Source organism: Dinoponera quadriceps, unplaced genomic scaffold, assembly GCF_001313825.1.
Source record: "Dinoponera quadriceps isolate SergipeBrazil2010 unplaced genomic scaffold, ASM131382v1 scaffold248, whole genome shotgun sequence".
Taxonomy (NCBI): Eukaryota; Metazoa; Arthropoda; class Insecta; order Hymenoptera; family Formicidae; genus Dinoponera; species Dinoponera quadriceps.
Window position 1 is genome coordinate 173,832 of NW_014554606.1, and position 22,249 is coordinate 196,080.

General features: G+C 40.9%; 4 protein-coding genes and 1 pseudogene across 5 annotated transcripts in view; 1 reads left to right on the forward strand and 4 right to left on the reverse strand.

Annotated features, from left to right (window-relative positions):
* LOC106752346 (F-box only protein 43-like) overlaps positions 1 to 6,172 on the forward strand; it is a 30,128-nt gene extending 23,956 nt beyond the window's left edge. The window contains exon 2 of the mRNA XM_014633982.1: positions 4,704 to 6,172. Within this exon, the coding sequence (XP_014489468.1) occupies positions 4,704 to 4,955 (252 nt within the window). The 3' untranslated portion in view covers positions 4,956 to 6,172. The remainder of the gene's footprint in view (positions 1 to 4,703) is intronic.
* A 1,031-nt stretch (positions 6,173 to 7,203) lies between these two features.
* Positions 7,204 to 10,011, reverse strand: LOC106752344 (threonylcarbamoyladenosine tRNA methylthiotransferase). Its single transcript, XM_014633980.1, has 3 exons — positions 9,719 to 10,011; positions 9,150 to 9,623; positions 7,204 to 8,817 (listed from the first exon to the last, which is right to left on the reverse strand). The coding sequence occupies exons 2-3, from the start codon at positions 9,545 to 9,547 to the stop codon at positions 7,557 to 7,559; spliced, it is 1,659 nt and encodes a 552-aa protein (XP_014489466.1). The 5' UTR covers positions 9,548 to 9,623; positions 9,719 to 10,011; the 3' UTR covers positions 7,204 to 7,556.
* Positions 10,012 to 10,192: 181 nt separating this feature from the next.
* Positions 10,193 to 13,318, reverse strand: LOC106752345 (inosine-5'-monophosphate dehydrogenase). Its single transcript, XM_014633981.1, has 2 exons — positions 12,751 to 13,318; positions 10,193 to 12,611 (listed from the first exon to the last, which is right to left on the reverse strand). Exons 1-2 carry the CDS (start codon positions 13,075 to 13,077, stop codon positions 11,367 to 11,369), a joined length of 1,572 nt encoding a protein of 523 aa, XP_014489467.1. The 5' UTR covers positions 13,078 to 13,318; the 3' UTR covers positions 10,193 to 11,366.
* A 1,164-nt stretch (positions 13,319 to 14,482) lies between these two features.
* LOC106752278 lies at positions 14,483 to 17,322 on the reverse strand (annotated as a pseudogene).
* A 332-nt stretch (positions 17,323 to 17,654) lies between these two features.
* On the reverse strand, positions 17,655 to 22,120 carry LOC106752353 (solute carrier family 35 member F5). Of its 2 annotated transcripts, none has more exons than XM_014633995.1 (9): positions 22,029 to 22,120; positions 21,726 to 21,936; positions 21,466 to 21,603; positions 21,277 to 21,333; positions 20,888 to 21,151; positions 20,621 to 20,803; positions 20,153 to 20,358; positions 19,818 to 20,066; positions 17,655 to 19,722 (listed from the first exon to the last, which is right to left on the reverse strand). In XM_014633995.1, the coding sequence occupies exons 2-9, from the start codon at positions 21,885 to 21,887 to the stop codon at positions 19,653 to 19,655; spliced, it is 1,329 nt and encodes a 442-aa protein (XP_014489481.1). In that variant the 5' UTR covers positions 21,888 to 21,936; positions 22,029 to 22,120; the 3' UTR covers positions 17,655 to 19,652. The 2 variants fall into 2 exon arrangements, with proteins under 2 accessions (XP_014489481.1, XP_014489480.1); XM_014633994.1 differs by having other exon boundaries at positions 20,153 to 20,469.
* Between the last annotated feature and the right edge of the window lie 129 nt (positions 22,121 to 22,249).

Consider the following 22,249-nt stretch of genomic DNA (forward strand, 5'->3'; position numbering starts at 1 on the left):
AATAAATGGCCCGAATTTGTCAAGACACCCGTTTCCGCGGCTCAGGCGATTAGTCGTTCCTCAAACTTTTTGCCGAGACATTTTGCGAAACAAATTCTCCGAAGCATATTAATGCGCCCTCGAGTGAACCTTCGCAGAACAATTTATCTTGCTCGATCATTTATTTATTTCATACATCGTTTTAAAATCAGCTGCTTCATTAATATTACAGCAGCTGGCACCTGTTATTTCCTAAAAACACTTTCGAACTTTCGTTCTTTCGGATTGACTCTTCACACATTAAAAATTTTAGCTTTCCGATTTTAGTCATCGTCTCTTGCTCTCTTCGATCGATCGTATCGTTCGATCAATAACAATTTTTTGCCGAATTTGTCACCGCTGTGTCTCGTTGAATAACGAAATTCATTAGCATCACAATCGTCGACTCCTAAAATATTGCACGCAAACCTTGAACATGTAGTATCAATCATATTTCGATTATTTTCGTCTAACCTGGCTTGGTAAAAAAAAATCTACATTTAAATATGTACTCCGTGTCGTTTGATTGTTATCAGTTTTACAGCGATCGTTTTATCGCGTTTCAATCGGGAACCATTTGAAAGACGAATAAATGTTACCCGCGTAGCAAATCGAGTGAAGAATCGCTAAGCGTGCCACCTGCGTGATTGATAAAAGAAAGTATTTGGTATTGTGAGACAAAAAAATTACAAATTGCCGCTATTAATTACGTAATTTTCTTTTGGTTCTTGAAAACTGTCCTTTGTTTTCTAGAAATTTCAGGCCACGCGAGAAATAATAGAATGCTAATGCTGTGCGGTTTCAATGGCTTCGCCTGCTTATCGTTGTCCACGTTAATTGATTATCGCGGTTGAAACGTAGCGCACTGTAAAATTAGCCCGCCAAATAAGTAGCGTGCGTTTCCTCTTCGTCGTTCATTCATCAAGAAAACCTTTCAAGGTGTTTTGGATAAAAGCAATAACTCTCGCGTGATATAAAATTATATAATATATAATTTCAAACGCGTAAGTGATTGTTTACTCATTACATCGTACGTTAAGACCACGCGAGATCTCCCGATTTTCGAACAATTAATTTTTAATATAGAAAAGTAATGAAAAGGTATAAAATGTCGTATAATTGATGTATCGTTTATACGCTTATTGATTTTTTATTCTTTGGAACGTTGGTCGAATAAACGTGAAAAGTTGTGTAATAGCCATTATTGGAGCAATGTGAATTAAAAGCGTGCACAGTTGGGGCCCGACTTTCGAGTAAACATTTTTTTGTATAGCATTTCTTTGTATGGGAGCCAACGCTATTCAGTATCAACATTATGCCACATGGACCGTTATCAACTTCTACGTTTCCTGAGACGTTCTATATCCGGCCGCTGGGTGGGTAACAGAGGGAAAGGGATTGATATCAAAGACTGCTTTGTTACACTGACATCACACACGCGCGCGCGACACTTTGTTGCAACGATGCACACACGTACAACACTCTGTAAAGTACCAACTGTTCACTCCTCCCCTCCCGGGACATAACTTCGGTGCTACATTAACGTTGTAGAATTTTTTCAACTTTTATCAAGAGGGTAATTGTTGCTGGTTTGTGTCTATAAAATTGCAAAAAGCTATAAAATAACATATTTTCCGCAATATTCAAAATATTGCCGCGTTACTTTTACAAGCTTTTGATTCCTATCTAGTTTCAACTACAGATACAACTTTTCGAATAAATTTCGTAAATCGGATTTTTATATGTTCGATGATAACAACGGTCGTCAAACCTTTCTAATCGATGGGAAATTTCTCTCGGCGTTACCAAGACTACGAAAGATTGTTGATTCGGTCGGTTACGAAACCCAGGCAAGTCCACTTTGTGGGGATCGACGAACCCTTCATGTGGGAGATATGGAGTTGCCCCGGTCATCTGCTACATTGTGGCACTCCCGTTGGGACGCCTGAGACCCTACCAATCGTTTCTACATTTCCTCATTAAGTTGCTAGAGCTGTGAGTGTGTTCCAAAGATTAGTTCACGGCTATTTATAAGGCGGCTCTTGTGAAATAACGAATATCCGAAATCGTATCTCACAACACACTGACAAGATTGATAAACATGTATAAAAAGAGCTTTTAATTTTTTTAATTATTATTCTTAATGCTAGCTTTTGCACGAAGTTGCATCGTGTCGTTTGTTGCACTTGAACGGCAAACGCTAAATCTAGCGAGATCGCGTTTTTCACGAAAGATCAGTTGGGCAAAATAATTATTTGCTGTTGAAAATATTCCGAATAGTTAGTATATCGAGTTACACACAACGTTTATTCGAGACAGCACGTTGAGGTGGTACAATTGACGATCAACTTCCTGTCCCGCACTTCTACAGTGTTTATCGTCCCTTCGTTTGGAATTTAAAACATCGGTGAGGGCTACATTAATATTAAAGTAATGCCACCATGCATAGGAATCTCGAAGGCAACGCTGGTGTTGGTGATCATTCTCGGAAAAGTCCCTTCGTAGGGATTGCCTCGAGTTGCTCGGGCTAGTTTCTACATTGTATGCTTAGGAGTGCCCAACCGAGTCCCAGCGACTACCATACTTTCAGATATAATGAAGGTGCACAAGTGGGGAGCATTCTGTACTTCGGCCGTTACGTTTTGAAATCGTGTTGGCTCGAAAATTTATTGGACTTATTTTTTCCGAAGCACTCTTAATTAATCAACAATAACAAAATCGCCCCAGCAATTGCTGCAATTTCTCTCCTCCTTTCCTCTCTCGTTACCGTATGATCGCATGGCACACATGCACACTGCACTGATCAATATTTCGTCTTCTCGATCGGTTCGTCACTGCGACGTGAATGCGCGCGAGAGAATAATGTTAAGATTTGTCGGAATTATACCGCATCTCACTCGGAAGACATGGGGACCGTCACGTTCCCTTTGTAGCGACGAGCATTTCTCGGAGCATTCATGCGCGCCCCTCGGCTTCTACATTGTTGCGCTCTCGGTGCCTGCTTTAACTCTGCCGCCAACGCTCGCCTGTTTGTATAACTATTTCGCTACCGAAACAAGGCGGGAACGCAGAATATACCTCTTTTATCGTCAATAGATTTGTTTCGTGCTATTCTGTATATACCGCAAGTTTATGCATTATTTACTCTTATTCTTCATTATAAATCAAGTTCGGACCAAATTAATGTTGTAACGATAACGCTGTAAATATTGGCCGACTTTGCCATGGTGTTGTAAAAATAGTATTACAAGAACGCGTGTTTTCATCAGCAGTGGATCGTCTCGATTTCATCCTCGCCTCTGTATTCATAAATATTTTTCTCATTATTATATACATATATATATATATATATATATATTGAGTCTTTTATATTATTTTTTTTATTATCTACTCGTTGTTTATTACCTATCATCTTCTCTCGTGAAAATTATTAGAGAAATCGTCGAAAAATACTTTTGACATTAGCGGACCGGCAAGAGTGAGAAACGCACGCTCGCATTTCTCTCGTAGTCTGCCTACGTGCAAAACTCCAAGTATGAAAGATACGCGATAGTTCTGCTTATCAAAGGTTCTGAGAAAAACGGTTGTATCGACTGCCACTGTATGGAACGTACTTTGTATGTTCTTTTTTATGCGTGCTGTCATGCGTATTTACGCATTGGCAGCAATAACAATAACTGTAAAATTAACGATAATAATAAGTCTAATTACAAATATCCTTCGCTCAACGCTGATATGTGTCACATTCTTATTATTTGAAATCTCTATAGCGCAAATATATATGAGAAATCTTCCCAAATATTTTTCGAATATAACGATGTTATTTTGAAGAACATCTTCCTTGATCCGTCACATATGTCGTCCACAGATCGTGGGATATAATTTTCCTCCCTTTCGAAACTTGTTGCATTCCAATCCTTACGTCTTATTTAAAAGTCACATTTCCGGAGGATGTCCATACGATATAACTCGAGCCTCGTAATCCGTGTGTTAGGACATGGTTCGTCGCACCTTTCACTCTGCGTTAACGCGATAAGTCATCCGCTAGCGAGCCGGTGCACACACCGATTCGTATAATCCTGTTAATTATCACGATTTACAGATAAGAAGTGTCGCTTCTCGTCGCTTGCCATCGACAAAAACCACGCTGAGCGGATTACAACTTTTCTATAGTCTAAGATTGCTCGGTTAATTGAAAGTTTCTACATGTAGTCGGAGATTATGGATCTTTCAAGCTCGAAATAAGTTTTTCCTCCGATCATTTCAGCGAACCGACGCGCAGGATAATTCGCAACGTGAATTCAAATGTTGTCGATCGTAGTCGACTCCTACCTTATCGACCGTGGATTCACGAGCCTGTACGTTCAGTAGATAATATTGCAGAAATGTCGACAATTTTACCGACTTTCCTTTTACCTACGATTAAAACAAATTGCCCATATGTGAATTATCATGCTCATTTATTTATTAAGTAAGGAACCACGCTCTCGAGACAACTTTCCGCAACATTGTGAACCATGTAAGAATTCGACATATTTTTTCGAACAAGCGTTTAAAATGTTTATTAGAAAATTACTTATGCAAAATGAAGGGAGAAATGAAGCTGCGAAAGGAATGATTTTCTCGTGCATTAACATTCTTGACGCAAGGTGTTTAATTATCATTTCTTCTTCTGAATTTTTCAGGCTAGTCGTACGCTCGCGCATGGTGAATACCTGCTGCCGTGTCCGAAATGCTCGTTTCCTTCCCATGTGGATAACAAGAAGAACGTGGGAACCTGCACGAGGCAAGGCTGCTCCATCGAATTCTGCACTTCCTGCTCGTCGAAACCGCACATAGGGCCGTGCATTACGCCCCAGCTAGGCACACCGACGAAACGCAACAAACGTCTGATCGTCGGCTCGAGGCAGAGCAAGCGGAATTTGCGGAGGTTGTAAAGATTCCGCGACTCTACGTGGTCCGCGCATCGATCCGTCGTGGGACAGAAGAACTAGTCTAGCTACAGAGTCGAGGAAGATGTAAATTATAGAATAGACGCAGAGATGTATGTATAGTAAATCGTAAATGAGAATCAAAAGTCGCGAGCCGCGAAATATAATCAAATGTAATTTAATAATTAATTAGGTAATATTAGTGGAGTGGATTCGGTTGTGCCAAGGTTGTCGATACTACGTGCATCTTTCGTGCCTTCAAGTGCCTTAACGAGCGGCGTATATTACTACTTACAGAGTGGCGTAAACATGTTAGTCGCATAGTTAGTAGCCGTAAATTCTGATCAGCAGCGGTAAATGGATTTTTCGACGTCGTAAAATCAGCGAACGCCCTAATCTGCTCCAATCCATCGACACTCGGGCTAATGTATTCAAGTATCACTTAAATCTCCTTGAGCGACGGCGACGGTGCAACCGAATGTTCGGATCCTCTTAACGATGAGAGGGAGAGAACGAGAGACAAATCAAAGGTAAAAGTGTACCTGCAAAGAACACAGGGGGAAGGAGAAGAAGGAGGAGAAAGAAATGAGAAACCATAAAGGCAGGCAGGCAGGCGCAGCGGTCGTAAAACCCGCTAAGGGAACGGCGAAACACTTTGCGCGCCGCCCGGATATTCCGCTTTTTACCGAGCGCGCTCGACTCCTTAATGAAGCTGGAGAGAGAGATGGTTCCGTTGCCGCTCGCTCGCTCTCGCGGGAATCGCCTCGTAAAACATTAACTGCTGAATAGAACGATCGTCAGGACGATCAGGGTGCGCGCGAACCAAACAATTCTCATTCGCGCACCAAGAATCTTTGCAAACCCTTAACGACCTTAACGAAGTATTTAACTCCGTATTTGCGCGCGTCCGTAGTTTCATTCGATTAGAATCGCTCCAGAAGTATTATCAAATGTACGTAGCGCTAAAAGCGATTAAGGGAGACGAAACGACAGAAGTAAGAATGTAAGAACGACGTCGCAAAAATGGAAGGCAGAGACGGTAACAATCGGCAAAGGAGGGAATGTCGTCGCGCCATTGTCGGATATTAAACTCGTTCGACGAAAAAGTTGTCATCTTCGCGCGGCATTACTCGACGTCGGAAGCCGGTACAAGGGATTTCACGTTTGTGCCATGAGATTAGTTCGCGTCATAACGCGTTTGCCATACTATACTTAAAAAAAAACAAGTTGACATTGTTACAGGGAGGAAGAAGGGCCGAGTATATTTCTTCGGCGTCTTTCGTTTCCGTGCTAAACCTTCGAGATGCCATATTTTGTCTGAGTTTTGTTTGTGTATTTTTTAATCCGTGTCTCTCTCTAAGCGTTCGTGCTCGAAGGAAACACTCGTTTGTCTCGTTGTTTGTAATGTCTCTTCTTTACCGTTGTATGCGTGCGAGAAAGCGAGAAGAAAGACTGCATGTAAATAATCGAGCGTGATAATAATATATATATATACATATTTTTTTGTTCTGCGTTTTTTCGGTGTTGCAAAATTTCGCGATTCAGTGTCTTACAATACGCTACGTTTTAACGTTTTTATGTTCGTCGAATTATCCCGTGGCCGCCTTCACGAAAAAAGTGTAGCATCCAGGCCGACGCATTATCACGATAAATTCACGAAATAATCTGAGTGAAAGAGGGATCGACTGTTTATCATTATCAAAACTAAAAATATGATTATTTGTTATTTCAATCGAAAGCTTCGAATATGTTGCATGTGATTTTTTTGTAATTTGATATACATATATTTATATCGCGTATGGAATTCATACAATCTTTGGATTCACCTGCGTTATTAAAAAGTACTGTTACATTTTAATGAAGAAATTGAGTGGAACGATGGAATTGTAGCGAACGAATGAATTGGCAGATTCGATCATTTTTTTTTTCTTTTTTTGTCTCGACGATTCATGTAAAAGCAATTCCATTCGGTGTTTTAAAAAAATTGTCCGTAGATTTTTACTATCTTAATACTCAGGAGATACTCTGGCAGAAACCCAGTACACATTTTATTAACCTAAGCTATGTATTAAAGGAAAAGGGGGAGAAGAAATCTTGAGGAACGAGGAGGTGATACCAAATAAAGAGTACATGGTTAATATGCAATAAGTTATAAAAATCCCGATATTTTTATAGAAACGAACGCGTATTTTAATATCTAGAATATAAGGAATTTTTAGTATATTTGGCCTAGGATAGAATAAAAATGCGAAAATGCTCAATACTCTTGATTATATATTGTTTTACAATTGAAAATTTCACGCGTCGGACCGATTTAAGAAAACGCAAGTGTATACGGGTCTCTACGAAAGATGTTGGTGTATATCTGCGTTAAGATAATCAAACATTGTAAGCCCGTTCAGGGTACGTTCCTTATTGTTAATTAAGTATAACGTTTCTTTCACGTACTTGCATTTTTTATTTCATTCGAAATCTACAAGATTCGTGTTTGCGTTAAATAAATCTTTTCGTGAGATCATACGCGTCTATGATTCAAATATGAAAGAAAGACCTATTTCACAGAATTTCCACCAGTCGACATGTGGAATGCCGTATTGAATTATCTAATCAGAAAAGTTCGTAATAATGCAAGCATTTCCATAGCATTCTGAGCATCACTGCGAGAAAGATCGTCAAAAGCGTCGCAGTCACGTGTCTCGGCGGTTTCGTCTCGCATGGTTCTCCGGAGACCTTTAGAATCCTTCGCGACGGAGGCGGAAACGATAGAGGAAAAATCCTGGATTTTGGGGGATGTTCTTTTACGTGTTCCCCCTTCATCGAGAACTTGGTTGCCTCGGTAATCCTCACCAAGATCATCGTTCCCATATACTCCTCTCTCTTGGGTAGCAACACCTGTCCGTAGAATTTGTTGTGACCCACGTAATGTAGCTTGTCGTGCGCCACCTCCGTCACCAGGACGTGACACAATTTACCGACCTCTTCTTCGTACGGTTCGTAGGAATAAAACAATTCCGTCAGCTTCTTCGTCCTCGCCTTGACTTGCTGCGTGGGCACTCTCGGCATCCTGGCGGCGGGTGTGCCAGGCCGGGGGAAGAACTGATTGATAAAGAGACTCGGGAACTTGTATTTTCTACAGAGTGTCAATGTCTCCTCGAAATCCTCTTCCGTTTCACTGGGAAAGCCGCAGATGATATCCGTGGCGATGGTAAGATCCGGCACTCGCTCTCTCAGGTAATTCACCACGTGCTCGAAATCGGCGCGCGTGTACTCGCGCTTCATGTCCGCCAATACCTGATCGCTGCCGGACTGCACCGGAATGTGCAAGAAGCTGTAGACTCGAGGATGCTTCAGGATCTTGGCCATTTCATCGAGGTGCTCCAGAATGTACGGCGGATTGGTCATACCGATGCGCATCATGCAATTCTCGGGGATCACGTCGATCAGCCGCCACAGTAGCTCCGGCAAATTGGTGCCGATGTCTCGGCCGTAAGCGCCGGTGTCCTCCGATGTGATCCACAACTCGCGGACGTCCTCCTCAAACGCTCGCACTGCCCGTGCGATGATCTCCTCCGGCGGGTAACTTCCCAACTGCCCTCGCGCGTGTCTCGTCTTACAGTAGGTGCACTGATTCAGACAGCCCGTGCTGATAGCTATGATCTCGATCAGCGGATTCTTCCGTATCTTCGGCAGATCTAACGTAGAGCCGCCAATCTTCTTACCCGTCGAATTCTTCTTCGTCTGCAGAAATCTTACCGTGTGACCCTTCAATGTCTCCTCCACGACCTCCACCACTCGATCAATCTGTTGCACACCTATCATGCTCAGTCCCTTGAGAAAGGAAGACTTTGGAGCGCCTTGTGGCACGCATCTGAACGAAACAAGTAAAATGCTTAACAGATAGTAAATTATCGATCAACATTTTGAGTGTCATGCGGGATTCACTTGTGTCAACCCTACTAAATTTCTTGGTCATTTGGTGTACTACTGTAAACACACACACATAGAAAGAGAGAGAGAGTCAAATTACTTAACACATTGCTAAGCATTACACTCGATTAGGTTAAATATTTGCTGAAATTTCTTTACTAAGTGAGTAAATAAAACCGTCAGTCACAAACTGGCAGCCTGTCTATGAATAACTCATCCAAATATAGATGATGTGGCGCTCAATGTGTTAATAGTGTAACCATACATACGTACCCTGTGACCACGATATGTTTGCCCAATTTCTTCCCATTCCCAATCTCATTTCTGAACTGATCCTCCGCGGGACTTTTGACTGTGCATGAATTCAAAATCCACAGATTCGCTTTGAGCTTATCGTCGGTCAGATTGTAACCCTGCGCCGCAAGTTGACCAGCCATATATTCGGTATCCGAACTGTTGTGGGTGCAACCCCATGTTTTCACATAGATCGTCTGCGTACCGGGTATTATGCTCGACAAGATAGACGGTTCCGGTGCTTGCTGAGATTCCTGCTTTCTTAATATCCGTCGTATCCTGACATCCTTCGAGTGTTTACTTACTTTGGGAACTAGCTCTAACGATGTGATCAATTCTCCGAAATCTTCGATATCCGTGTCGCACAAAGAAGGCATATTTATCACGCGTACTAATTATTTCTCCAGATTTTATCTCTTCAACACTCCCCGTATGTCGCGAGATAATCTGAAACTAAGCATACGTGCGAAAAGAGGTTACGTGGAATAACAGATTTGACTAACTGTCCTGGGCTTTCGGGTAATTACGACAAAAATTCAACTACTTACGTTGATTACAAAACTAGCTGTTGCCGATTGTTGTTACTTTAAATGCAAATAGTATCTTGTTCTGAAGATTATTGAGGTTAAATTAGTAAGTGCTAGAGTTCCTTTCTTCCTTCTATTCTGATGGTAAGCAGCCTGTCGGCCTTGTATCGCCCCAGCACCACTGACAAGGTGCAAGAGCTCCCACCAATGATGCCAATGATGGCACTGAGCCACACGCACACAAGCGTCGCGTGCGCAGCTTCGGTCGTCTTCGACTGACTCAACGCGGCCAAACGTATCCGTTGTCTCTCCCCTTCGCCCCGTAGTTAACAATAGCTGTTGGAAAGGGAGAGACAGTGGATACGTTGGCTCGCGTCGAATCAGCCAAAGACGGCTGAAACTGCGCACGCTCGCAGACGTTTGTGTGCGTTGTGGCTCGGTGCCACCATTGGCATCACTGCATGATGTGAAATAACAAACGTATAAAGGATAAAATGTTGTAACATCCAATTGACTTTTATTCAGAATATACAGTTTATTATATAACAATACTGTATAAAATATATCAGCTACGAAACAATATCGGGGGCACAAAAAGGTCTCGATAAATTCGACTTAATACTATCAGGAAATAACTTATCATTATTTCTAGTATGAAATTGCTATATCGAAAGAAAAAAACTGAAGAATTTTACAAAAATATAGCTCAATAAGCTACGTTAGACTACTCGAAATACTAATGTATATCGTCTTAGGAATGGACGAGCATTTTAAAAGATGGTTAATCAATTCTCAATTGCTTCGGCAGGATCTTCTGGAAGAAAGAACGTTATTTTTCGAAATAATATCGCTATACAGAGAAAGTTAATATTTCCGGATAAAAATTCTTGCGTCAAAGCTAATGTTTGATTTCTTCTTCATTCAAGAAATATTCAAGGAACAGGGCACTTATAGAAGCATTAACATTATAATTGATCAGAGAACAAAAAAGATTAAACTACATAAATTATGTAGTAAAATAGTGTGTGATCCTTGGTCTTAGTATTTACTCTAATATCCAATTTGTAGGTAATTAAACCTCCTCGATGTTAAAATATATTGATACATAGCAGTCGCGCGCACTTTGCAAAATTGTCTGGTTAGTCACAAAAGAGTTGATATTCGTCGATATTTATATGTCGGATAACTCAACGGCATTCATAACGTTCACTGATCTGTACGATTTCAATATATGGCTCGCTGAGATGTATAATGTCCACATTCGAGTTTAAAAGTGTCTTGTATAAAGATATATATATATATGTGTATATCCAGATATATATGTGTATATATATATATATATATATATATAGATAAGTACATATACGAAACAGAATAATCAGAGTAATCGCAGTGATTACTTACAAGAACTCTGTGTGTAAACTTTTGTAAATAATGTTCGCTTTTGTCACCTGTCTTTATTGATTAAGAGCAATCCTGAGGTAAACGATTCATCTCGCGTACAAATATACGAGGTCGTGACTCATTCCGTATACACATGACGGATAATGTGAGATTTTTCACCATCTCTCGCGAATGTGAAACAACCGTACTCTGACAGCAGCAGCGGTACAGTTGAATTAAATGCAGGTACCTTTTCGTGTGACGCATGTGTTTTACGATCGCGTGATTAGAACAACCTCTTTTCGTAGGAAAATAAGCTGTGAACGTTGCCCTCTTGTTGAGCCGAGTGCGTTCTTCTTTCAAACTTCAGTTCCCCGCTGTACATCATGGATCGCAAGGTGGAGAGCGACCTCGCGCCGATGTCTTGACAGCTGTGCTTGATACCGCACGTCAGGTAAGGTAGAAACTTGAGCACCGAGCCCTTGTCCACTATGGAGCCACTAACACCTTGAGCTACCTTCAGCTTGTCCATTTCGTTGTGAAAATACCTATCCATCGCCGAGCCCTTCGCGTCCTTCCTATTCATGGCTTCCAACGAGCCCATCCCCCTGTACTTTTTAAGACGAACCCCGTCGCTGAAGAAATACTCGCCCGGAGCCTCGGACGTCCCGGCCAACAGAGAGCCCATCATCACCGTGCTGGCACCTAAACTAAGACCCTTGATAATGTGTCCGATCGATTGTATACCGCCATCTGCTATGACGGGTACGCCGAATTTCCTGGCGTATTCGGAAACCTTGTAGACAGCTGTCGCCTGTGGCCGTCCTACCGCCATTACCTCCTGCGTTATGCAGATCGAGCCGGAACCCATACCGACGCGCAACGCGTCCGCCCCCGCCTCGATGAGATTCTTCGCTTGCATCGTGGTCACGACGTTACCCGCGATCACTTGAAGATCCGGATACTGCGACTTGATATACTTGATCATCTCGATCTGATACATCGAATTACCCTGGGACGAATCCAACACCACCACATCCACGCCGACAGCTTCGAGTTGATGCAGCCGTTGCTTGTCCGCGCTGCGTGTCCCTATGGCAGCTCCTACCAACAGCTGTTTGTTCTCGTCCTTGCTGGCATTCGGATAATTACGATTTTTCTTCAAGTCAGTCCTCGCCATCAGAGACACCAGTTCTCCCCGCTCGTTCACAATGGGAAGCTTCCCCTTCTTGGACTTCTCCAAGATGGCGTTCGCCTCTTGCAGCGTCACACCGGCTGGTGCCGTGATCAAATTCTCCAAAGTTGTCATAATTGAGCTAAGACTTTTGTGTTGATAATTAGGCAAGCATTCGAGGAAGTCGATATCCCTGGACGTGACAATGCCTAACAATTTACCGCCGACTTTGCCGGTATCTGTAACGGGTACTCCACTGAAACCATGCTCAGCCTTCACATTCAAGACATCTTTGACCGTATGATGTGGTGCAAGGACAACCGGATCTCTGATAAAGCCATGCTTGTACTTCTTCACCTGTGAATGAAACAAATATGAATGGAGATAAACATTTCAAGATATATTTATTAAACATCCTTTATCAGATATATTTATTAAATATCCTATGTTAAACATTTGTAGGAACAAGAGGTGAGAAAAATTTTGTCGTTCATACCTTGTGCACCTCATTGGCTTGATACTCAGGTGTGCAATTATGATGTATGATACCGATTCCACCAGTGAGAGCCATCGCGATGGCCATGTCGGACTCGGTAACGGTGTCCATAGGAGAGGATATGAGCGGGGCTTTTAGCATAATTTTCCTGGTTAATGGTGACAGTAAATCGACCTCCTCCGCTGCGAAATCTATGTAACCCGGTAAAATGATGAAATCGTTGTAAGTGAGACCATCACCAGCGGCGAACAGACGCTCGGCCGACATCCCATCGTCCGGCAGCGGCACGTCCGCAGCTTTTACACCGCCTAACACGTAGTCTGCCATAATTTTCTCTCTTCCACTAGCTGATGTAAAACACCTCGCTCGCAGCTGTACTCGTAATTGCTGCCAAGTCTACTCCTGACCTCGAGAAGACGAATTCTACTACCCAGAACACGTGCGCACGTGCGTAAAGCGCGTCGAGTCGCACACAACCTCAACGAAGCCGCCGGGCAAAATGACCGAACTCAAAGAACGTCTTCTTTCACCAGACGGTGGCGATATACAATTAGCCAGAAGGGGGAGGGGGGCAACTCAAACGATAAATCGATGTTCTTCCTTCGTTAGAGAATCGATTGCCTTCTCGATGTTTTTGAATTCTACTTCCCTATCGATAGATTCCTCGGTAGAGGTCGTGTTGATACAGGCCCATATAAAGTCAGTGGTACACGATGCTTGTTTTCGTGCTGGATTGTTTGCTGGATAGATATACGTCCTGATTGGTGCATTTACAAAAATGGATGACAAATAGATTCACCAATCAAAATGCGGTATTTCCATCCAGCAAGCAATTCAGCACGAAAAGTAAGCTGGCTTTAATCCTCTTGAATGTTTTCAGCTTTCAGTAGATACAGACTTCTGGAGCCAAATATTGAGAGAGAGAGAGAGAGAGAGAGAAAGAGTTTTCAGTAGTTTTTAACGCTAGGAGGAAACATTTATTTTTCATCAATAAATGAAGACAAAAGTATTACTGAAGTGTATGAAATTCAACCAACCGTCGAGTCGTACTACTTGAAAAGTAAGATCTCTCATTTTCAAATAGTACGACTCGACGATAAATTAGTCAACTCGTTATTTTTAAATTGACACGATCTCACGTATACACACATACACATGCAATTAAACACAGATTAAAGGTTGTTTTTCTTCGATTAGTCTTGTATCGCATTTATCCTAATAAGTATATTTACCTGAAAATTACTAAGAAACTAATTCTCCCATTGGGTATGAGATGTGTATAACGAAACTTGTCAAGGAAGAAAGATACACCCAACGATCCTCGGTATTATCGATTTATTTACAAAAAAGAAACAATAATACAACGTCGTTTGACGATAATCCAAAGTTTAGTCGCAAATATATAATCGTGTATACAATATGCTTGTATAAGAAGTGCGATCAGAAAATATAAGGAACTCAGTATAGAGAAGATACATAAATCACAAAAATTAGAATATATATAGGAACGTGTGTGTAATTGGGACTGGACGTTTGCACGAAACAATGATACAAGAACACACAGTGTGAAATATAAGTACATCGCGTTAAACACGAATTCAGGCAATGTCGTTACATTTTCCGTACGAACTCTGAAAAGCGCGCAAAGCTAAAGAACGTTTGGCGCAATTTCCGCGGCTGTAGTACGACACTCCATCCAATGGTGAATTTGGCGAGTTTGCAAATTACGAAATTATAACTGTCGATTGAAGCTTACTTGAGGCGCAGGAAAACGGTATTCAGAACATCGATAGCCTCGTCAAAAGCTTCCTCGAACGACGACGCGATATATTCGAGCATGAACGCGATGTAACTCACGTCCTCGTCGTCTTCGTGTTCTTCCTCGTCGAACATCGAGTAGTCATACATCATGGGCAGGAATATAATCACAACGTACACCATGACAACGAGAAACGCTGAAAGAATTTCGCATCACTATTTTCCGTCACTTTAGGAACCGTCGGGGCTGTAGTAACATCGTTTCGTTATTACACGCGCAACCCGATTGTAATTTACCTATAGCTTTGAAACCGAGCAACCGAACATTGCTCGCATGATCATCAATCTTCTTTCGTTTATTAATCTTTTTCACACGCATCGATGATACGCCGAAAGTTTCACAAACGTTTTCGCGCGTTGCCGTATCGCCATTCGCGACCAAGAACGACCTCTCGCCGATAGGCGCTGGATCTCGAGATGCTTTTCCAGACGCGTCTCTGGGGGGGGGGGGAGAAGGAGGAGAGAGATAACAAATTCTATCGATCTAATTAAAAATCCGAGATTGTATAATTGACAATAACAACGTATCACGTTTGTTTCTCTGCGCTTACAATGTATCATTGATCATGCAAGAGAACACGGAACATTGTTGCAACGTTCGAGACGCGGGCAGACTCGCGCGACTCCGCGACTCGCGGTTGTCTTCTTCGCGCGCGGTATCTGGCCGAGCCGACGTGACCTTACGTCTGAGCTTCTTGTAATACTCCCAATAACTCTTGTTCAATAGCTCTTGAGTCTCTGGAGGAATGGGCGATGGTTGCTCGAACGGATTGTCCGCTCGCAGATTCGCCAGCAGACGGTTCCGATTCATTCGACCTCGTCTCGACGCATTGAATCTCATTCGTATTGTACCGTTCATCCAATTTCTCCGACGTGACAATTGACTTACCCTCAAGGGATCGCGAGTTCGTTCGTATCGTTTGATGCGACGGGGCCCGGGCAGCATGAGGGTACAGTCGGAGTCTGTGGCCGCCAGACGAGATCTCCTCCGAAGGAACGACTTGGCCTTTCGCGACAGATTTGTCGGATTCGCCGACTTACGGTTCGAGTTGTAGCGCGTCTCCTCGCGCCGTAATTTCGCCTTGCTCTCGTCACTCTTCTGACGTTCCTTGCCTGTAACCTGTGCACATTGTTGCAACATTTTGTCGCACGAGCAATGACTCTCAGATATTTCCGCTGTCCCGGTCTTTTCACTCGACACTTTTCGCTCGAGTAACGCCGAATGAGAACGACGCTGCAACGTATGATTGCTCTTTGAATCGCCTTTGCGAATTTGCGAGTTTCCCAATTTCTCCGCGATATTTAAATTCGAGGAGTTTTCACAACCTCTCGCGTCGCCCACGTAATCCCTATTAAAGTTCTTATAATGATCATTCCGACCGAACGGAATCTCGCAAATGTTTAAGTTAATGTTCTCTTTATCCCGTGTCAAGTTAGAAACGCATCCATCGTCGCAATTCTTGCTCTCAGATATAATATTATTTGTGTTGTGCCGTTGGATAACTGGAAAACAATTAAATTTATAATTCCTATCTTGTCAATGAGCAACGCAACGCAAACTCATCATTGTGAAATGGACCTTTTCCGTTTTCAAATTCCTTGGATGTACTCATCTTTGAATCGGTCGGTACAGATATTGTAGAGATGATATTGCCGGCAGTTTCTTCACGCTTCGCATCACCGCTCTGACATTCGTGCGATACATGCACTTGCGTTTGATTTGCATTGCAAAATTCACCTGGCTTCTCAGCCTTCTGTCGCGACACCTGTCTGTGTTACATTATAAACTGCGTTGTCATCATGCGAAATCAAACATCATAAAGCAGGTGGTTTAGCATGTAATCAATTGGAATATAAATTACCTTTTAAAACGCGGATCGACGCAGCCAGGCAATCTTTCCGACACATGCGTGACAGTTTCATATTTTTTATTTATTCTTGTCATGGGATATCTGTAATAAGAAAATGGAGAATACAGGAGAAGTAATGTTTCTAGACTTAATCAACTTATAATAAATATATATAAAAAATGTCAAGAAACTTACTGATATGTAATGGTTTGTGCAATATTATGATTTCTTCTGTGAGTTCCTATCACAGTAACCACACAAGGAGGTTTAATGATGTCACCAGTGTTACCGGTTAAATGACGTAAAGGTATTTTAGGCCAAGACGGATCGGAAGGGAGTCTAATTTCGTGGGAAAACATGGGTGACATTAAAAAATCGATTGTTTTCTTGCTTATTGGACGTAAACGATGATTCTGTAACACGATGCCTACCGTAACGTGCTGGCGTTACATTTTTCGGGGATAGCTAATAGATTTTGTCCGTTGACTGGAAAAAGGGAGACCATACGTTAAAATTGACAGCATAAATGTTTTTACTTATGATGTCAATTTTCCGAGTATTTACCTCTTACATGCAATTCAAGTGCACCCGCATCGTTGTCGCGCACCATACCGAGAAACGCACAATTGTGAAAACCAAGATTCCCGGTATAACGTAATGTACGACGACAATATTACTTCATGAAATTGTCAGCCTCGATGCATTAGCACTTGATACATTAGCCTAAATAATTTATGAGGCACGATATGCATACGCATGTCTGCATCACATGCTTCCTCGATATCGAGAGAGACTTGAATGCGAACGTCGTATGAATTATAAATTGTTTTATTTGTCGTGAGTCAACTGTCTCGAAATCCTCTTCCTTTCCCTCTATTGCGGCACAGAAGCAGATATAATATAAATGATTATTAACGATTATATTTTATTATCGCATATATATATATATATANATCTTTGTATAATATGTATACAACTGTAAGTTTTTAACATTTCAGAATACAATATATAATATTTACACCGAATGTACAGTAAATATGATTATATAGCCCAGTCTTGAGTTTCGTAGGACGAAACTTTTTTCGTCAAATTTTTGGAATTTCGACGAGATCGCGTCCAATATCGAGGTGTCTCAATGGACGTTGGCGGATATCTCTAAAATTGATATAACTCAAGGCCAAAAGCAGCTTCCTATGCACGCAACATAGGTGAGTTAAGTTCGCTGGGGAACCTCAAGTCTGGTTGCAACATTATGCAGGAACAATCAATTATTATTCTATCTTTTAGCGGATTGTATCATACTATTCTAAAGTAAATATTTGCGCGCACCATGCTTATTGTTATATATCACATCACATCGTTAATCTATCATTACGATAATCTGTCATTTCTCTCTCTCTCTCTCTCTTTTTCTCTCTCTCTATTTTTTCTTTCTCCACTTCCTTTCCTTTGGAAAGATCTGATTTCCACTCGGCTCCCTTCTACAAATCACCCAATGCTATATAGTATCTCTATATACATAGTTTCTAACGTATCTCTTTACAAAGTCGAGAAACATTCGTGATAAAAATATGATATAGTATAACGTGTCATTCAATTCAGCTGAGATCAGTCGAGTTGTATTAATTTATCAAAGATCGGACTCTTTCGAAGCCGCGTGGATAAGGCGTGTGAATATGAATGAATTTCGCGACTGCAATGCGAGAAAAACGCGCGTCTTTCATTACTATTTATTACACGTTCGTTCTTTGGAATAACTAATGTTTTTTTCCCCACATTTCCGAGTTTTTGAAATTGACAGACACAGTTTACGTCTCACTTCGCATATCAATATGTTACATCTCTTTTTCTCTTAATACCTTGTTGATACCTGAACACAACACAGCGAAACTTGTGCGCATTATTAATCGAAGCAAAGAAGAACAAATATAAATTATTCAGCATATAATAGAAACTGTAACACACACACACACACACACGCGCGCGCGCACGCACGCACGCACGCACGCACGCACGCACACACACACAAATTTGCGATTGAATCATAAAATTATATTCTACTAGCGAAGTAAGCTGATGGATGTGTCTTGACTAGACGTTCAAAATGTAACGTAGCTCGAATCATTGTTCTCGCCGAATATAAAACTTTCACCTTATATCACTGGTTTCTTACTCTACGCGTATTACACGCAATGATGTCTTTTACTATCGTCGAATCTTTAATTGGTCCAAAGCGCTAGCATCTTTCCCATCAATTCTTATTAATTGTAACTATATTTCATTCTTATTTTACAATACTTTGCGAAAAATTAGCGAAATACTGGAAATAATAAGTACAGAAACGCATTGAAAAAAGATCCCTTCTCTCTTCTCTCTCTCTTTCTCACGTACGAAAGCTTCTTAAAGCGTGTAGGCGAAGTGCCATTTGTCTCCGACAAGTTATACATTCACTGATCATCAACACGCATACGCGCGCGTTATAATATGTAAAGCTTTAACAGCATAAAAAGCATTACCGCTTATGAAATTACGTATAGTCTTATATACCGAGAATTTCTTTGATTTTTTAATCAACTCTCTTATTACATACTATATACAGATTTTATAAAGAGACATTGGATTTTTGCCTTTTTAAAAACTCAATTGCAGAATTCGCGCTTTCGTAAGGAACAACACAGAATCTAAGTTGTGCATATTCTCAAGGAGAAAAACAACGAATTCTTATCCAACAAATATCTTGGTAGCGCTGTTATGTAATCAGTTTTTTGCTTGCGAAATAAATTGGTGAAAAATTGCAAAGAGGTAGTTTTAGAGATGCGTGAAGAACATTTAAATAATATCAATTGTGTGTGTTGTAAATTAAATAACAACGATTATTGTCCGACAGTAATATTACATTATATCGTAATGTTCACCGCGAAATAAAGCGATACACGCGTTTGAAGAAAGTGAAATCTAGATTATCGCGATATATCTGATACTGACTTGTGAGGGACTTAAGTAGAAACAGGCATTCACGGCCGACACGAGCATACAAGAAACGCGTGCTTATTTAGTTACAAGTTTCTTTTTTCTTATTGCGGTGAGACATATATACGTACACGTATGTATATATATCTTATCATAATAAGTATATGTATATATGTATACATAATATATGTATCGCGTATTATATATAGTATATATAATACGAGATGTTTTTACCGTGTTCTTGACTCTCTCATTATTGTCTCGCTAAGCTTCATGATCACCGCTGTCTATTCCTATCAAAGATTCCGTTTGCTCCGCTTCAAGATCGGGGATCCTGAAAATCCATATTTTACACATAATACACAATAAAATATCCAGTCAGATATTCCATAATTGTATAATTATTCTATCGTAGTCTGATTTACGCACCTTGTCGATCTGTTGTTTCTTCTGCAAATCCAAATGTAAAATCGTTTAATTAGATCCATAACAGGATCCCAATTATCGTAATAAGATAGAAGAGATACTGTCAGGAATGCCAAAAGCATTGGAATGCTGCCTAGGTAGAAAATACAGGGGTACTCGACTTTCTTTAGGAGGACATCGGCTACCATTGACATGGGCATTGTCAGGCTTACAGCTAATGTTGCTACAAGAGACGATGTCAAAAAACAACCCCTGTGGATATAAGAAAATACAATGACTTTACGATGAAGTTATCATATATCATAACATACTAAGAATGGACACATTGTTGAAATTACCATAGCCAAAGAACCTCGCCTAAGACTGTACCAATCAGGCCGTTTATAATTAAAAATGTCCACTGATGACTATTGGGCCATTCGAATTCCTCCCAATGGCCGTAATGAAGAATAAAAAATAAAGGCCATAAAAGCGTTAAATTAAATATTCCCACGAAGCCAAAGAACATTGGTATATCCATCTTGTCCTCGTGATCTACTTTCCTCTTTAAAAATACAATATACGCGGCGTAGAAAAAAGCACTGACTAGAGCTAGTATTATGCCCGTTGACATGCTATTATTTTTTACACTTAAATCCGAAAGACCGACTAATATCTGTAAATATAAAAAAAATGGTTTATAGGAGGGATTATTAACTTGAGAGATTCCTCCTGAGTTTATTGGCATTGATAAAAGGACAATTTGCTTGTAAGCTGGAATCCTCGAATAGTCGTATCGATCGATGCATATTAAACTTTCAACTTACTAGTCCAAAGATGCTAATAACTACAGCGGTTAACTTGGACAGCGTAAACTTATCCCCTCCGTTACTAGGGAAAAAGGCAGCGAGGAATAAAGTGAATAAACTAGACGTCGAAGATAATACAGTGACGATTCTGGCTTCAGTTTGCTCTAGTGATATTTGGTACGTGTAATTTGCCATGAACCACTGGAAGAAGACAGTATATAAACTGACCGACTGTGTATTGCAGACCGATATTATTCAAGTAAATTTTCACTTTATGTTACGTACAAACAGGCAAAACATAAGGGCTATTTTGGCCACTTTCTGAACAGAGAACTTGTTAGCCTGCCGCCTCGCGTGTTCTCCGGCTCTAACGCTGGCTTGGTAACTAAGTCGTGCCAATAGAGCTTCTGTGGCATCACTCTCTGACATATGGCGCACTTCCGCTAGTTTACTAAATCTTACAGAACGTATAGACGAATCGTCACTTTCCGTACCCGATGAACGGTCGCAGTGATCCGGAGTTTTTATCGGAACAAATGTTGGATCGCTCTAGAACAGAATAAAACAATTGTTATTGATCAGCAGTTGTGAATCGATATTACATATCGTTGCTACTTTTGATGTATTTAAAACAAGTTATAGGAAAAAAAATTGCAATTATATCTTTCACTTACTAGGCTGGTATTAGCTTCCGAATAAAAGTTGTCATCCTCGACATTGGGATCTATGAACTGAAGGAAAACGAGATACATGTGTACAAGTTTACAAGAAATACGTACAAATTAAAAAAAAAAAGGTAGCAAAAGAGGAAACGCATGCATGTGGTATCTCGTGATATCAAATTTATACATTTCAATAAGTACCATGTATGTTGCTGGCTTATTACACTGTTCCCGCCAAGGTGGCCAGAAGCACAGGCCAAGTAAATAAAGTGTAAACATAGATGTTCTCACATATGTGCTGAAAAAAGGTTTTTCAAATGCTGCCTCTCTGTAAATATACTGAAACAGAATATATTTTACAGTTGCGAAAGCAAATTGAGATGTAATGTATGGTAGAACAAAGAAAACAAGTATTTCAAGTACACATAGAGAAACAATGACTGTAGAAAGAAATATCTTACCTTGGTGAGTTCAGAACTAGAGACCCAAATTATATCGACCAGCAGCAGCACTAAAAGTCCTAATATGAGTCTTTGAGATTTATTCATCATCGCAGCAAGCCTATGAGGATCCTCTACAATCCCCTGTTGTCTACGCTGACGTAGTTCTACCGAGCAACTCATCTTGCACTTGGTCTCTCTTGCTTATGGCGTTACATCTGCACGTTGACTCCTGTAAGATCATGCAATACAGATGATATCATAATTATAGGTAGATATTTGAAAGATGATATCACGTAGAGATAAATTAAAGTGATTATTTACAATAAATCTTTCTCTCTTCCACTAGATGAAATCAGCATTGTATAGCGGTTACCAGACGGACATTTCAGTCGGTGCCTTCGATTCTGCGTTGATCCGTTCTAATCGTGCCTCGCAACACAAAGGTATGTAGTTTGCTTAATTATTGGCTCGGCGACGCATTAAATGACGAAAAACGCGCGGAAAACGTAGAGAAGCTGGGCTCGCGCGTTGTACGCACTAGC

Bases quoted from the DNA above. Each gene is read 5' to 3' on its own strand.
- LOC106752345 (XM_014633981.1), bottom strand. From the start codon at position 13,077: ATGGCAGACTACGTGTTAGGCGGTGTAAAAGCTGCGGACGTGCCGCTG. The intron at 12,612-12,750 runs GTATGAACGACA...TTTCATTCACAG, and splicing joins AAGCCAATGAGGTGCACAAG to GTGAAGAAGTACAAGCATGG.
- LOC106752353 (XM_014633994.1), bottom strand. From the start codon at position 21,887: ATGAGTTGCTCGGTAGAACTACGTCAGCGTAGACAACAGGGGATTGTA. The intron at 21,152-21,276 runs GTAAGTGAAAGA...ATTCTGTTCTAG, and splicing joins CGGAAGCTAATACCAGCCTA to AGCGATCCAACATTTGTTCC. The intron at 20,067-20,152 runs GTAATTTCAACA...TTATATCCACAG, and splicing joins GGCGAGGTTCTTTGGCTATG to GGGTTGTTTTTTGACATCGT.
- LOC106752344 (XM_014633980.1), bottom strand. From the start codon at position 9,547: ATGCCTTCTTTGTGCGACACGGATATCGAAGATTTCGGAGAATTGATC. The intron at 8,818-9,149 runs GTACGTATGTAT...TGTTTCGTTCAG, and splicing joins AAACATATCGTGGTCACAGG to ATGCGTGCCACAAGGCGCTC.